This window comes from Orcinus orca, chromosome 17, assembly GCF_937001465.1.
Source record: "Orcinus orca chromosome 17, mOrcOrc1.1, whole genome shotgun sequence".
In the NCBI taxonomy this organism is placed as follows: domain Eukaryota; kingdom Metazoa; phylum Chordata; class Mammalia; order Artiodactyla; family Delphinidae; genus Orcinus; species Orcinus orca.
The window spans coordinates 12,429,619-12,444,535 of record NC_064575.1 but is presented as its reverse complement, the minus strand read 5'-3'; the positions used below and the strand labels follow the sequence as shown (position 1 = coordinate 12,444,535).

The 14,917-nt window shown below is 34.5% G+C and overlaps 2 protein-coding genes across 2 annotated transcripts in view; one reads left to right on the top strand and one right to left on the bottom strand.

Annotated features, from left to right (window-relative positions):
* The window catches only part of CSPP1 (centrosome and spindle pole associated protein 1), a 193,953-nt gene that overhangs the window by 145,810 nt on the left and 33,226 nt on the right, over nucleotides 1-14,917 (bottom strand). The window lies entirely within an intron of this gene.
* Nucleotides 1-14,917, top strand: part of PPP1R42 (protein phosphatase 1 regulatory subunit 42) — a 49,283-nt gene that overhangs the window by 2,118 nt on the left and 32,248 nt on the right. The window contains exons 2-4 of the mRNA XM_033437564.2: nucleotides 9,357-9,574; nucleotides 11,512-11,678; nucleotides 13,099-13,237. Coding sequence (XP_033293455.2) covers nucleotides 9,446-9,574; nucleotides 11,512-11,678; nucleotides 13,099-13,237 — 435 coding nt within the window. The 5' untranslated portion in view covers nucleotides 9,357-9,445. The remainder of the gene's footprint in view (nucleotides 1-9,356; nucleotides 9,575-11,511; nucleotides 11,679-13,098; nucleotides 13,238-14,917) is intronic.

The window sequence follows — 14,917 nt, the reverse complement described above, 5'->3', positions numbered from 1 at the left end:
GCTGTTAACTATTTTAGAATGCTGGAGTCTGCTGAATGCTTACAACTTCCAGGGGAAGGTTTAGACAATAGACTGCATAAGCTGTGGTTCATGTTGGTCAGTTTCAGATCTTACCTCTGCAATAGCTGCCCATCCCCCACACCCAACCTTGTGGCAGGAAGCTGTGCAGGGACTTCTGGAGCATCTTGCACACAGCTTACAGGAGCCAAGTGGGCAAAAAGCACTATCCACCAAATATTGAGGATCTGCCCGCTAATCATTCATTGCTTCTGATCACAGAGATGCAGACAAAGAGGCTGTACCTCTCCCCACTGTTGCAAGCCCCACTCCCTCTGGCTGAAGTGACTTCCAGAAGGATGTAAAGGGCTACTGCCCATTATTTCCCCCCTCTTCCTTTACTTTTCTCTTTTTCCCCTTTTGGAAACCAGACATTAAACACTAGGGCATTCAAAAGCAGCTCCACATAAAGGGAAAAACAGAAAGTGACCTGTACATGCCAAAAGAAAGGTTCAGACTTCGAAAAGACCTGAGAAGACCTTAAGTTTATACCTCAGGCTGATCCCCAGCACAGAGATAGCCTGTAACAATTAAAAAAAACAAAAAAACAAAAAAACAATAACCAAAAACAGCAAATTCTGGGGAAGGAGGAGAATCTGATTTTCAGAGCTACCACATTATTAAATTAAAATGTCCAGTTTTCCACAACAACAACAACAACAAAAACCAAGGCATACAAAGAAATGGGAAAGTATGGTCTATTCAAAAATACATAATCAGGGACTTCCCTGGTGGTCCAGTGGGTAAGACTCCATGTTCCCAACGTGGGGAGCCCGGGTTCAGAACCTGGTGGGGGAACTAGATCCCATATGCATGCTGCAACTAAGCGTTCATATGTTGCAACTAAAGGATCCCACATGCCACAACAAAGATCCCGCATGCCACAACTAAGACCCAGCGCAGCCTAAGTATTTTTTTAAAGTTTATTAAAAAAAAAAAAAAAACTACATAATCAGAAATTGTCCCTGAAAAAGACCCAGTGGCAGATATACTAGACAAAGACTTTAAGACAACTGTCTAAAAGATGCTCAAAAATCTAAAGCAGTAGAGAAAGTCAAGAAAATAATGTATGAACAAAATGGAAATATCAATAAACATATAAATACTAAAGAGAAATTCTGGAGCTGAAAAGTATTGAAGAAAAATGAACAGAGCCTAAGGAACCTGTGAGACAGCATCAAGCAGACCAACATATGCACTGTGGGAGTCCCAGAAAGGAGGGAGGGAGGAGGGGAGGAGGGAGAGAGAGAGAGAGGAGAGAATATTTGAAGAAATAATGGCCGAAAACTTCCCTAACTTGATGAAAAACATAACTCTAAACATGCAAGAAGCTCAATGAACTCCAAGTAAAATGTACTCAAAGAGACCCACACTGAGACACATTACAATCAAATTTTCAAAAGACAAAGAATCTTGAAAGCAGCAAGAAATAACTCATCACATACAAGGAATCCTTAATAAGATTATCAGCACGTTATTCATCAGAAACTTTCAGGTCAGAAGACAGTGAGCCAATATATTCAAAGTGCTAAAGAAAACAACCTGCCAACAAAGAATCCAATATCGACAAAACTGTCCTCCAAAAGTGAGGCAAAAATAAAGACATTGCCAGAGAAACAAAAGCTGAGAGAGTTCATTACACTAGACTTGCCCTGCAATAATGCTCAAGGGAGTCCAGCAAGGTAAAATGAAAGAACGCTAGATAGTAATTTGAAGCCACAAGAAGAAATAAAGATCTCAACAAATGTAAAAACAAGGGGAACTACAAAAGCTAGTATTTTTGTAAAAATGGTTAGTAATTCCACTTTCTGTTTTTCTACGTGATTTAACAGACTAATACATTTAAAAAGCAATGAGTCTAAAATCTAGTAGTATTGTAACTTTCGTTTGTAACTCCACATTTTGTTAAATAATTTAAGTGACTAATGCATTTAAAAGAATTGTTAGTTTATATTTTTGGGTACACAATGTATAAAGATGTAATTTTGTGAGATCAACAACCAAAAAGGTGGGGACAGAGCTATAAAGACACAAAGTTTTATGTATTATTTAGGTTAAACTGGCATAAATCAAATTAGAGTGATATAACTTTAGGATGGTAAATGTAACCACATGTAAATGTAACCCCATGGTAACCACACAGAAAATAGCTCTGGAATATACACAAAAGGAAATGAGAAAAGAATTTAGTTTCACTGCAAAAAATCAACTCAACAAAAATAAGACAGGAAGACAGAAAATGAGGAGCAAAAACAGTATAAGACATATAGAAAATAAGTAACAAGATGACAGAGATAAACATTTATGCACCTAATGAAAAACCATCAAAACACAATATATGAAGCAAAAACTGACAACTGAAGAGAGAAATTATTACAGTTCTACAGTAATAATTGTAGACTTCAATACTCTACTCTCAATAATGGATAAAACAACCAAACCAAAGTAAGGAAATAGAGGTCTTAAACAACACAAAAAAGAAACTAGGTCTAACAGATATATACAGGACGTTCTACCCAACAACAACAGCAAGCACATTCTTCTGAAATGCACATGAGACATTTTCCAGGATAAACCATACCTTAGGCCACAAATTAAATTTCAATAGATTTTAAAAGATAGATATAATACGAAGTATCTTCTCCAACCACAATGGGATAAAGTTAAAGATCAGTAACAAAAAGAAAATTGGAAAATTAACAATAAGCAACGCATTTATGGATCAAACAATAAATCACAAGAGAAATTAGAAAATTCTGAGAGATGAGTGAAAATGACAACACAACATACCAAAACTTATGGGACACAGGAAAAGCAATTCTAAGAGGGAAATTTATAGCTATAAATGCTGACAGAAAAAACAAGAAAGATCTCAAATCAACAAGCTAACTTTACAACTTAAGGAACTAGAAAAATAACTAAGCCAAGGCTAGCAGAAAGAAGAAAATAATACAGATTAGAGCATAAATAAATGAAATAGAGAATATAATAGAGAGAAAACCAATGAAACCAAAAGCTGGTTCTTTGAAAAGATCAACAAAATTGACAAAGTCTTAGCTAGATGGACTAAGAAAAAAAGAAGACGCAAATAACTAAAATGAGAAATGAAAGCAGGGATGTTACTACCAATTCTACAGAAATGAAAAGGATTATGCAAGTACTATGAACAACTGTATGCCAAAATTTGGATTACTAGATGAAATGGGAAAATTCCTAGAAACACAAAGCCTACCAACACTAAATCATGAAGAAATAAAAAATCTGGGGCTTCCCTGGTGGAGCAGTAGTCGGGAGTCCGCCTGCCAGTGCAGGGGACACGGGTTCGAGCCCTGGTCTTGGAAGATCCCACATGCCGCGGAGCAGCTAAGCCCGTGTGCCATGGCTGCTGAGCCTGTGCTCTAGAGCCCGCAAGCCACGACTACAGAGCCCGTGTGCCACAACTGCTGAGGCCTGCGCGCCTGGAGTCCGTGTTCTGCAACAAGAGAAGCCACCACAATGAGAGGCCTGCGCACCGCAATGAAGAGTGGCCCCTGCTCACTGCAACTAGAGAAAGCCCACACAGAGCAATGAAGACCCAACGCAGCCAAAAATAAAAATAAATAAATAAATTTATTTTAAAAAAGAAATAAAAACTCTGAATAGACTTATAACTAGGAAGGAAATTGAATCAGTAATCCAAAACCTCCCAACAAAGAAAAGCCTTGGCTCTGATGGCTTCACTGGTGAATTCTATGAAACATTTTAAGAAAAACACCAATCCTTCTCCAACTTTTCCAAACTTTGAAGAGAAACAAACACATTCTTACTCATTCTGTGAGGCCAGCATTACTGTGATACCAAAGCCAGACAAAGACTACAACAAAAGAAAACTATAGACTAATATCCCTTATAAACACTGATGCTAAAATCCTCAACAAAACACTACCAAACCAAATTCAGCAGCATATTAAAAAGATTATACACCATGAATAAGTGAGTTTTATTCCTAGAATACAAGGATGGTCAACATGTAAAAACTGATGAACATAACATACTACATTAACAGAATGAAAGGAAAAAAACACATAATGCAGAAAAAACATTTAACAAAATTCAACAACCTGAATTTTCACAATAAAAACACTCAACTACCTAGTAATAGAAGGAAACTACCTCAACATAATAAAAGCTATATATGAAAAACCCAAAGTGAACATCAGACTTAATGGTGAAAGACTGAAAGCATTTCCTCTAAGGCAAGAATGCTCACTTTCACCACTTCTGTTCAACATCACACTGGAAGTTCTAGCCAGAAATATTTGGCAGGAAAAAGAAATAAAAGGCATCCAAAATGGAAAGAAAGAAGTAAAATTATCTCTGTTTGCAGATGATATGATCTTATATGTAGAAACTCTAAAGATTACATACACACACACAAAAATGTTAGAACCAATAAGTGAATCCAGCAAAGTATCAGGATACAAAGTCAACAAACAAATATCAGTTGTGTGTCTATACACAAACAATGAACAACCTGAAAAGGAAATTTTTAAAAAATTCCATTTTCGGTAGCACCAAAAAGAATGAAACACCTAGGAACTAACCAAAGAGGTGAAAGATTTATTCACTGAAAACTACAAAACACTGTTGAAAAATTTTAAAGAAGACATAAATGAAAACATATCCCTTCTTCAGGGACTGGAAGACTTAATATTGTTTAAGATGTCAATAATACCCAAAGTGATCTACAGATTCAATGCAAGCCTTATCTAAATCCCAAAGATGGGTTTGGGTTTTTTTTGTTTTGTTTTTTTGCAGAAATAGAAAAATGTATCCTAAAATTCATAAGGAATCTCAAGAGATCCAAATATCCAAAACAATTTTGAAAAAGAACAAAGCTAGAGGACTTGTACTTCCTGATTACTACAAAGCTATAGTAATCAAAACAGCATGGTACTGGCATAAAGACAGAGATATAAACCAGTGGAATAAAACAGAAAGCGTAGAAATAAACCTGACATATACAGTCAAATGATTTTTGACACGGATGTCAAGACCAATCAATGGGGAAAGGACAGTCTTTTCAACAAATGAGGCTGGGAAAGCTGGATATCCACATGCAAAGAATGAAGTTGGACCCTTATTTAACACCATATACACAGATTAACTCAAAATGGATCAAAGACCCTAATGTAAGGCCTAAAACTGTAAAACTCTTACAAGAAAACACAGAGCAAAAGCTTCACAGTACTGGATTTGGCAATGATTTCTTAGAAATGACATCATTGACACAGGCAGCAAAATTAAAAATAGGCAAATTATAGTTCATGAAAATTTTTAAAATTTGTGCTATCAACAGAATAAAAAGACAATACAGAGAATGGGAAAAAATATTTGCAAGTCATATATCTGATAAGGGATTGATATCCAGAATATATAGAGAACTCTTAAACCTCAAGTGGGCAAAGAACTTGAAAATATTTGCAAATCATACACCTGATAGGGGTCTACAACTTAACAAGAAAACAACCTGATTAAAAAACGGGCAAAGGACTTGAATACACATTTCTTCAAAAAAGATATACAAATGGCCAATAAGCACATGAAAAGATGCTCAACATCACTAATCATTAGGGAAATGTATATCAAAACCACAATGAGATACCACATCATGCCCATTAGGATGGCTACTATCAAAAATACAGATAATAACAAGTGTTAGCAAGGATGTGGAGTTATTGGAACACTTGTGCACTGTTGGTTGGAATGTAAAATGGTAAAGCCACTGTGGAAAACAATATAGCAGTTACTCAGAAAATTAGAAGTAGAATTACCATAAGACCCAGCAATTCTGCTTCTGTGTATATACCAAAAAGAATTGAAAACACAGTCTCGAAGAGATATTTGTACACCATGTTCACAGCAGCATTATTCACAATAGCTAAAACATGGAAGCAACCCAAATGTCCACAGATGGGTGAATGGTAAGCAAAATCTGGTAAATACATACAATGGAATATTATTCAATCATAAAAAGGCAGGAAATTCTGACTTATGCTACAATAAGGATGAACCTTGAGCACATTATGCTAAGTGAAATAAACTTAGTCACAAAAATAAAATATTATTCTACTTATATGAGGTTCTTAGAGTCATCAAAATCATAGAGACAAAATAGAATGGTGGTTACCTGGGCCAGGGGGGAGGAAAGAATACTGGAGATAGATTGTGGCAATGGTTGTATAATATTATAAATGTACTTAGTAAAACTGAACTGTACACTTATAAAATGGTTAAGATGGTAAATTTTATATTTTACCACAATAAAAAAATTGGAAAATAAAAAAGAGTTAAGAACCAAGACTAACCAAGGTGGAGCGATATTATTAAGCTGTACTAATTTAGACAGGGTTGACCTGGGGATAGATACATAAATCGATAGAAGAGAAATGAACCATGCATATATGCTGGGATAATTGGTTCTCCATAAGAAAAAAATAAAATTAAGTCTCTATCTCACTTCTTATACATTAATCAATTCTAGATTAAGACCAAAACGTGCAAAGCAAAACTAATATATTTAGAAGAAAATATAGGTCTTTCTCTTAAAATTAGGATAGGGAAGGAGTTACTTAATAAGCTACAAAAAGCTTAAAACATGAGCAAAAAATTTCTTGATACATTTTACTATATTAAAAAATACGGCTTCCACTTTTTATAAGATGCCATTAAAACCAAACTGAAAAATCAAGGAGAAAAGACAAGCTACAGCTTGGAAATAGATATTTGCTACTATAAAATCAATAAAATATTAGTATCTGATAGAAATACACACGTATCTAAAAATTATTTATAGAAACAGAACCCAAAAGGAAAAATAGGCAAAATATAAGAAACCACAATTAACAGAAAAGGAATTCCACATGGTCAATAACAGGAAAAGACTCTCATCGAATGGCAAATTCAAATCCATTTTTGTTTCATTTTTATAAATAAAAATCTCTAAGAAAAGAAAAACAATGAGATATATCACACCTACCAGATTGGCAAAAAGTTAAAAACTGCAAATATCAAGGTTGACAGTGGTGTAAACCACATTGTAGAGCAACAGAAACTCTCTTAACTGCCAGTGGTAAAATTCTTTGGAGAACAATTTGGCAATATACAGTAACGCTGAAAATGTCAGGAAAAGCCATCCTTAGTTTTAAACCTTAAAGAAGCTCTTGCACATGTGCTAAAGATGTTGTATATACAAGAACCATAAAAGCAACACTGCAAAAGCAAAGAATTAAAACACAAAAAAATCTATCATCAGAAGAAATACATTTCTTACAATAGGATTTTATACAACAGTGCATATTTCCTAGAGCTAATACACATCAACTCTGATGATTCTCACAACCAAAATATTTTTTAAAAAGAAAGTTGGAATCAAAATAATACCATTTATGACTGTAAAAATGTAAAAAACGATACCATGTATTGTTTAGATACACACATATCTATAGCAAAAGTATAAAGACATGAATAGGGATGTCTAAATTTAGAATAAACCCTAAATTTGAGAATGGAGCAAGAGAAAGATATAGAGGGGTTCAAATGTATTTGTAATGTTTTGTATTTTCAGCTGACCTATGGATTCATGGGCGTGGTGTTATTCTTTATCATGAAATATTTTTAAGGTCAGATTAAGAAAAGCTACTTATACTTAACTAGAAACTTTGTTCAGAATATTATTTTGTCATGTTTGAAATTTCATCTGTAAACAATAAGCTTAAATTTTTATTATAAAAATAATGAATTTATGGAAATTTCAAAAATCTATGAAGATTTCATAATTTTATTCTGTAGATTATATCTTGCATTCTGAAGAGCCTAAGGATACATTCTATATCTTAAAATACTTTATTGTGGGTATTTTATATAATATAGCCTGGGTAGTTATATGCCAATGAGTGAGAACACAAATTTATCTTTCAGTGAATTCATTTTTTCCTCCTAAGCATTTATTTCACGTCCAGAATACCACACAAATTGAGGTGTTTGGTTGGTGAAATTCCAGATATATTGGAGTAAAAATGCTTAATTTTAAACTGTATTTTTGGTTACATATTGAATAAGAGAATATAAAACACAATTGGGGAAACTGGGATATTTATCACTTAAATAGCTATACTTTCTGGATGATTGAAAACAATGGGTTATCTCAAACTTATGGACCACATATGGATATCTTACATAAAGCAATATTTTATTAATAGCATGTTTTCCTTATTCAGCAGCCTTAATATATTCCAGGTGAAATAATGAACAGTTATCTGTGAACAAAACAATTGTAGCATAATGACAGCAAACGTTTATTGACCTATATACCAGGTACTCTGTACATGATTATCTCATGTAATCCTCACAATATACCTTGCAAGTAGGTACCATTATCCTACTTTTATAAGAACCTGAGGTAACATGCCCAAGATTGCCTAACCAGTGAGCAGTGGAGCCAAAATTTGAACCCAGGCAGTCTGGGTTGAGAAACACTGCATTATGTTGCCTCTTTCTGGATTACAGTTGTAGTAACATAAAATGTCAAGGCCAGCTCCATTTTTAAGTATTTTCACCACTGTCCTGTGAATATGCTCAAGGTTTGCATACCATGTGTTCTGACTTGGGAGACTAATAAATATGAACACTTGGTCTCATTTTCAACTGTCACTAACTTGAGTGGTTTGAGACAGATCTCTGGGCCTTAGTTTTTTCATGCGAGAACACTAAATGATACTGAGGTCATTTTCAACTCAAAGAAAAATAATCCTTTAAGAGATGCCCACAATAACAAGTCAACACTAGGGAGAGGAAAAGATTTAAAAGTAAAAGTGAATGTGTATAGTGATTTAATCAATTTTGGTGTTTTAAATATTTTTATGAAAATAATTAAGGCTATAAACTTACAAAAAACCTAAATATCCCTAAAAATGTCTATGAACTAGTTTATCAAACAGTTTTATGTAAGAAAATTACAGAATGAGTCAAAATAATTTTTCCTAGGGCTTCCCTGGTGGCACAGTGGTTGGGCGTCTGCCTACCGATGCAGGAGACACGGGTTCGTGCCCCGGTCCGGGAAGATCCCACATGCCACAGAGCGGCTGGGCCCGTGAGCCATGGCCGCTGAGCCTGCGCGTCCGGAGCCTGTGCTCCACAACGGGAGAGGCCACAACAGTGAGAGGCCCACATACCGCAAAAAAAAAAAAAGAAAAAAGAATAATAATAATTTTTTTTCCTAAATTGCTATGTACATAATACTTTTTTTCTTTAATTTTTAGAAAGTTGGGCATAAAAGAACGCCTAAACCTGCTTCTTAACATGGTACCAGAAGAGAGCTATTGCCAAGAGTTTGATTTATAGAGAAATCATGGTTCGACTGACCTTGGATCTAATTGCCAAAAAGAGCAATCTTAAACCCCGAAAAGAAGAAACCACTTTACAATACCTGAAGAAAATAACTCATATAAATTTTTCAGCCAAAAATATAGATGCAATTGTAAGAACTGTGAAATTATTTCCTCTTTTTATATAATTAACAATGTAAAGTTTAGAAACTGGTATCAGGGCATACTTTCTTTTTAACTATATTTTGATTAGTCAGCTTTATATTATGTTTTTATTTTAGTTTACTGCTTGTGATGTTAAACTTTAAAAATTAAGCCTCTATAAAATACACCATTGTAATTGTTAAATATATGTGTTAAATACATATGTTCCCCTAAAATTCTTTATAGTGTAGCAAACTAGATTTAGAAGTATATGCTGGAAGAATTTCAAAGATAATTAGTTTTGGATAATTCCAAAGCCTTGGAATATGAATTTTTAACATATCAAAATATTAAGAATTATATGTAAGTACCATATTTCAAAACATGAACAGTGACATCTTTTTTGCACATAATTTGACTGGTTATATAAATGTAGGTTATACCATGTCAGTTATATCAGACAAGATTATGTTAACTTGGATATATACTCTGTGCTAAGCTAATTTTCTCTGTGCTAAGCTAGTTTTTGGCTATAATTTGGGAAATTTTAAAGGCAGCAATAACCCTTTTAGGCCATTTGTATTGGTATCCATTGTCTACAATAAAATGCTAAAGACTACAGATAAGCAAAATTTTCTTGGAAGCATAAGCTACATGAGGGCAGGGATCATGTCTTTTTTTTTTCACATCACTCTAAATCCCCTATCCAGTACAGTGCCCGACTCATATTAAGTGCTTTAATAAATATTTACTGAACGAATGAATGAATGAAAAAAACACAAAAGCTCCAGGCAAAATTGTCAATTAAGACAGTCAGGGTTTTTTTTTTTGCAGAGACCTTCTTCAGCTCCCATTCTATATTCCTTTCCAGTTTCCAAGTGAGCCTTTTCCCTAACTGCCCAAACCTCATGTTTCCTTTTTATTGCCCAGAGAACTCTGCCTCATCATACCACCACAGACAGCTTTCTCCAGAGAGCTTCCATTTAATGTACTTTTGGCTCCTCACAATCAGTGCTCCTTCAATGTAGAGGACCTCTGTTAGGAGGAAAGCAAACTGGTTAAAATAATTCAACCAGTTCCTAAGATGTGGCTGTATTTTAAAAATCTTGTTGACTTAATGAAAGCTGAGATATTTTTGAGCAGAATTTCACTTTACCTCTTGCCTACTTACTCTAGACTAACTCTACCACCACACAAGAAATGACAGACTTTTTAAAATACCTTTATTTTCTTACCTCAAAAGTAAGTGGTGTTCATTTAAAAAACACATATAAATACATATAAAATAAATATAAAAAGAAAGAAATTGACTTGTAATCCGTCCGTGCAGAGAAAACCACTATTAACATTTAGGTGATGTCCTTTCAGTCTTTTTTCTAGGCATGTATTCACATAATTTTACAATAATGGGTCATGTTGAATATACTGTTTTCATTTTATTATGAGATCTACAAGATATTACTAAAGAAATTAAAGGATAATTAATGGTTATAAGGTATTCCCTTCAATAGCATTATCATAGTTTCTCTATTAATCCATTGTTCTTGAATATCTAGATGACTTCCAGTGGTTTTTCAGTTTATTTCCAATTTATTTCCAATTTATTTCCAATCCTACAGAAAGATTAAGCCCTGATTCATAATGTTGAAGCAATTATTTGTTAGATGCTTCAACTTCCAGAGGAGCCTAATTGCTTCCAAGGAAAACTGCTTGCCCTGAGAAAATCTTTCCTAACAAACACAATTTTATTGATAAGGTTACAGAATACTAAAACCTAGAACTAATTTTGTAATCATTCTAGTCTCGTTTTGACTGTGCTAAGAACAGAGGAATTCTATTCTTTTATATTAACCTTAACGAAATGTGTAGAATGATTAAGTGAAAAACTTTCTTAAAAACACAAGTTTTCAGGAGAAATTATCACCTGTTTTTATTTTTCTTTTAGGAAGACCTCTCTCTTTGCAAAAATCTTAGCGTTTTATATTTGTATGATAACTGTATTAGTCAAATCACTAACCTGAATTATGCCACAAATCTGACCCACTTATACCTACAAAACAATTGTATTTCATGTATAGAGAACCTCGGGTCATTAAAGAAACTGGAAAAACTGTAAGTGCTTTTATTTCTAAGTAATGTAATTGTCATCATTACAGTAATATTTTTGTATTCATGCATTTCCTTTATCTGCCTCATTTTTATTCTTTTGCAGTATTATTAGTACTAAATAGACTGTTATACATGTAATACTTGACAATTTGTGTTTTATTAACCCTGATAACTTCTTTTGAAGGAGGGTGAGTTGCCTTAAGGGCTTATAGGGATACATACCTGAAACCTGCTTATTTAGGCTCAACTGGTGCAAAAAGTTTCCATGGAACCCAAATGAGTTCTGTACCTTTTAGAATCACACATCTCAAAAAGGCAGGGTCATAGAACTGATAACTTTGATATAGATTTGATTGTAAAAGGCATTTACTGCCTATGATGATTTTAATTAAACAATGAGGCCCAGTGGATCCAATTTCCCCAGATTGGAGGAACGACCAGTGATTCTCAAAAAGCAGGTCAAGGGCCTCAGAATGGGGAAAATAAGTGGGGTGGGAGACGCTTATTAAAAATTCAGATTGCTATACAAAACAGATCAGCAACAAGGCTTTACTGTGTAACACAGGGAATTATATTCAATATCTTATAATAACCCATAATGGAAAAATAATCTGAAAAATATATATATATAACTGAATCACTTTGCTGTACACCTGAAACTAAAACAATATTGTAAATCAACTATATGTCAATTAAAAAATGCAGATTGCTGGGTTCCAACCTAGGTAACCAAATCAGAATCTCTGGAGGTTAAGCTCTGGAGAATCAGAATCTCTGGAGGTTAAGCTTTTAAACCTATGACCCAGGTGATTCTATGCACTTCAACACAACAGGAGCACTGGTAGACAGGACTATTTCTCTCACTTCAAAAAAATAAATATTTCTCAGACTTAATTAAGTGTAAGAATCAAATAAATAAACTTTTCATTGATTCAATATAAAGAGAACATTCTGCACGTACAGTTGACCCGTGACCAACATAGGTTTGAACTGTGCAGATCCACTTACACATGGATTGTTTCCAATAGTAAATAATACAGGACCACACGAGCCATGATCCACAGTTGGTGGAATCTGCAGATGCAAAGTAACCAGAGATACAGAGTCCCCACTATAAGTTTTATGCAGATTTTCCACTGCATGGAGGTCAGCGCCCCTAACCACACACACCCCAACAATGTTCAATGGTCAACTGTATAATTTTCACATAGCTCCATGATTTTGTTATTATGTTTTTATCACTTCTAGACCATGATGCTCTCAGAATGTCTATTTTAAAATGGTTTACGGGGGATGGTGGTGGTGGTGTGATGAACTGGGAGATTGGGATTGACATGTATACACTGAGGTGTATAAAATGGATGACTAATAAGAACCTGCTGTATAAAAAAATAAATTTAAAAAAATGGTTTATATTTTGCAGATATCTGGGAGGCAACTACATTGCTGTCATAGAAGGCTTAGAAGGCTTAGAAGGACTAAGAGAGCTTCATGTTGAGAGTCAGAGGCTTCCCCTTGGAGAAAAGCTCCTGTTTGATCCAAGAACTCTTCATTCTCTGGCAGTAAGGCCAAATTTGAGTATTCTGACAAAGAATATAGTGATGAATGCTTATAATGAAAAAAGGAAGGTATATCTGGACGTTGTAATACTCTGCATGTTTATATGGCCAGTTGAGAATTTGAGAGCTAAAACTAATTTTTCCTAAATAATTTCTCAGAGACTCAGCAGCTATAAAATGGGAATAATAATTCCTGCCCCTAGGGTAACTGGAAGGATCAAAAGAAGGATGCGAAAAGGCTATATAAAGTATGAAGTTCTAATACAGATGTTAACTCATTCCTATTTTGACCTTGGTGTGATCATGATGACTCAAAACTTAAAATTTTAGGAAAAAAGCCTCAGGAAAGAGGAAAGCACAGTTATTTGGAAAAATTTAAACAACCTAGAGAATCATTATAATGATAAGTCATTTTCTCCCTGGATTCTGATTTGATTGTAGGTTGCATTACGTACAGCTCTGCCTCATCCAAAGCAGGTAGAACTGGGAACAGAGATAAGAGATTCCAGCTGTCACCTGACAACCGCTCAAATCACATAGAGGTGTCACAATGAGTTGAGAAGCAGGGAGCCAGAGGGTGCCAATCCTCAAAATGAGATTTGATAGGATATGCTACTTCCAATTCTGGAGCAAGGGATGTAAATGGAACAGATTTCGTTGGTTTTACTTTAGAGGGCCCAAAAACAGAGGGCAATAGGAGGTTTTTTTAACAAAATTTATAACAATTGAGGGGTAGTGCTATAAATTGAAAAAGAAAGGAGTGATCTGATTTCTGTCCTACCCTCCCTACTATCCCATAGAAACAACTGTGTCTCAGCTCAACCTCAGCTGAACCAAGCAGACTCATGCCACTGTGGAGATGGATAGTTTTATTACAGATTATGACCAAAAACGTTTTTGCTTGCTCATTTTTGCAGATTCAAGCAGATTCTGAAATTCTAAATATAAGGTATACTTTTTAAGCTGTACAGCAGGTCTTAAAAAGTACCAGGAAGTATCTTCTCTAAAGGTTAGCCATGTGTGGACACCTGGGTGGGTACTCTCCATCTTGGTAGAGAATCCCAGGCCTTAGATTTTAAGATGGCTCTGATTTAGTATTGCTCTATTGTATATTTATGTTCTCATTAACGGCTGATGTTGAACTTCTTGTTAATTAGATAATTATTATTTTAACTGGTTTCTGAACATATGGATTACCAAGAGAAAACTATATGGAGAGATAGACATAAAAATAAAAATCAAATATTCTTTCAATTCTTGGTCATGTTTCCTATTTAGAAAAATAAAGATAAAAACTATTTCTCCCAGGGACTTCCCTGGCGGTCCAGTGGTTAGATGCCACGCTTCCAATGCATGGCGCACGGGTTCGAGCCCTGGTTGGGAACTAAGATCCCACATGCCACACAGTGTGGCCAAAAAAACCCCCAAACAAACAAACAAACAAAAATTATTTCTCCCTAATCTTAGTGATATTTAACACAAAATGATAATTTGCTTGAACTGAAATAAGCATTTTTTCTATATTGTGTTATCATTTGCTTATTGGGATATCTTTGTTCTCTCTTTGCTTCTTTCTTGGCTTCTTTCTATAAATTTCTCTTATATCTTGGAAGAGAAATTGGACTTACAAAGGAACTTTAGACAAAAATAGTAAGTTACATTACAATTACTATATAGCTCTAA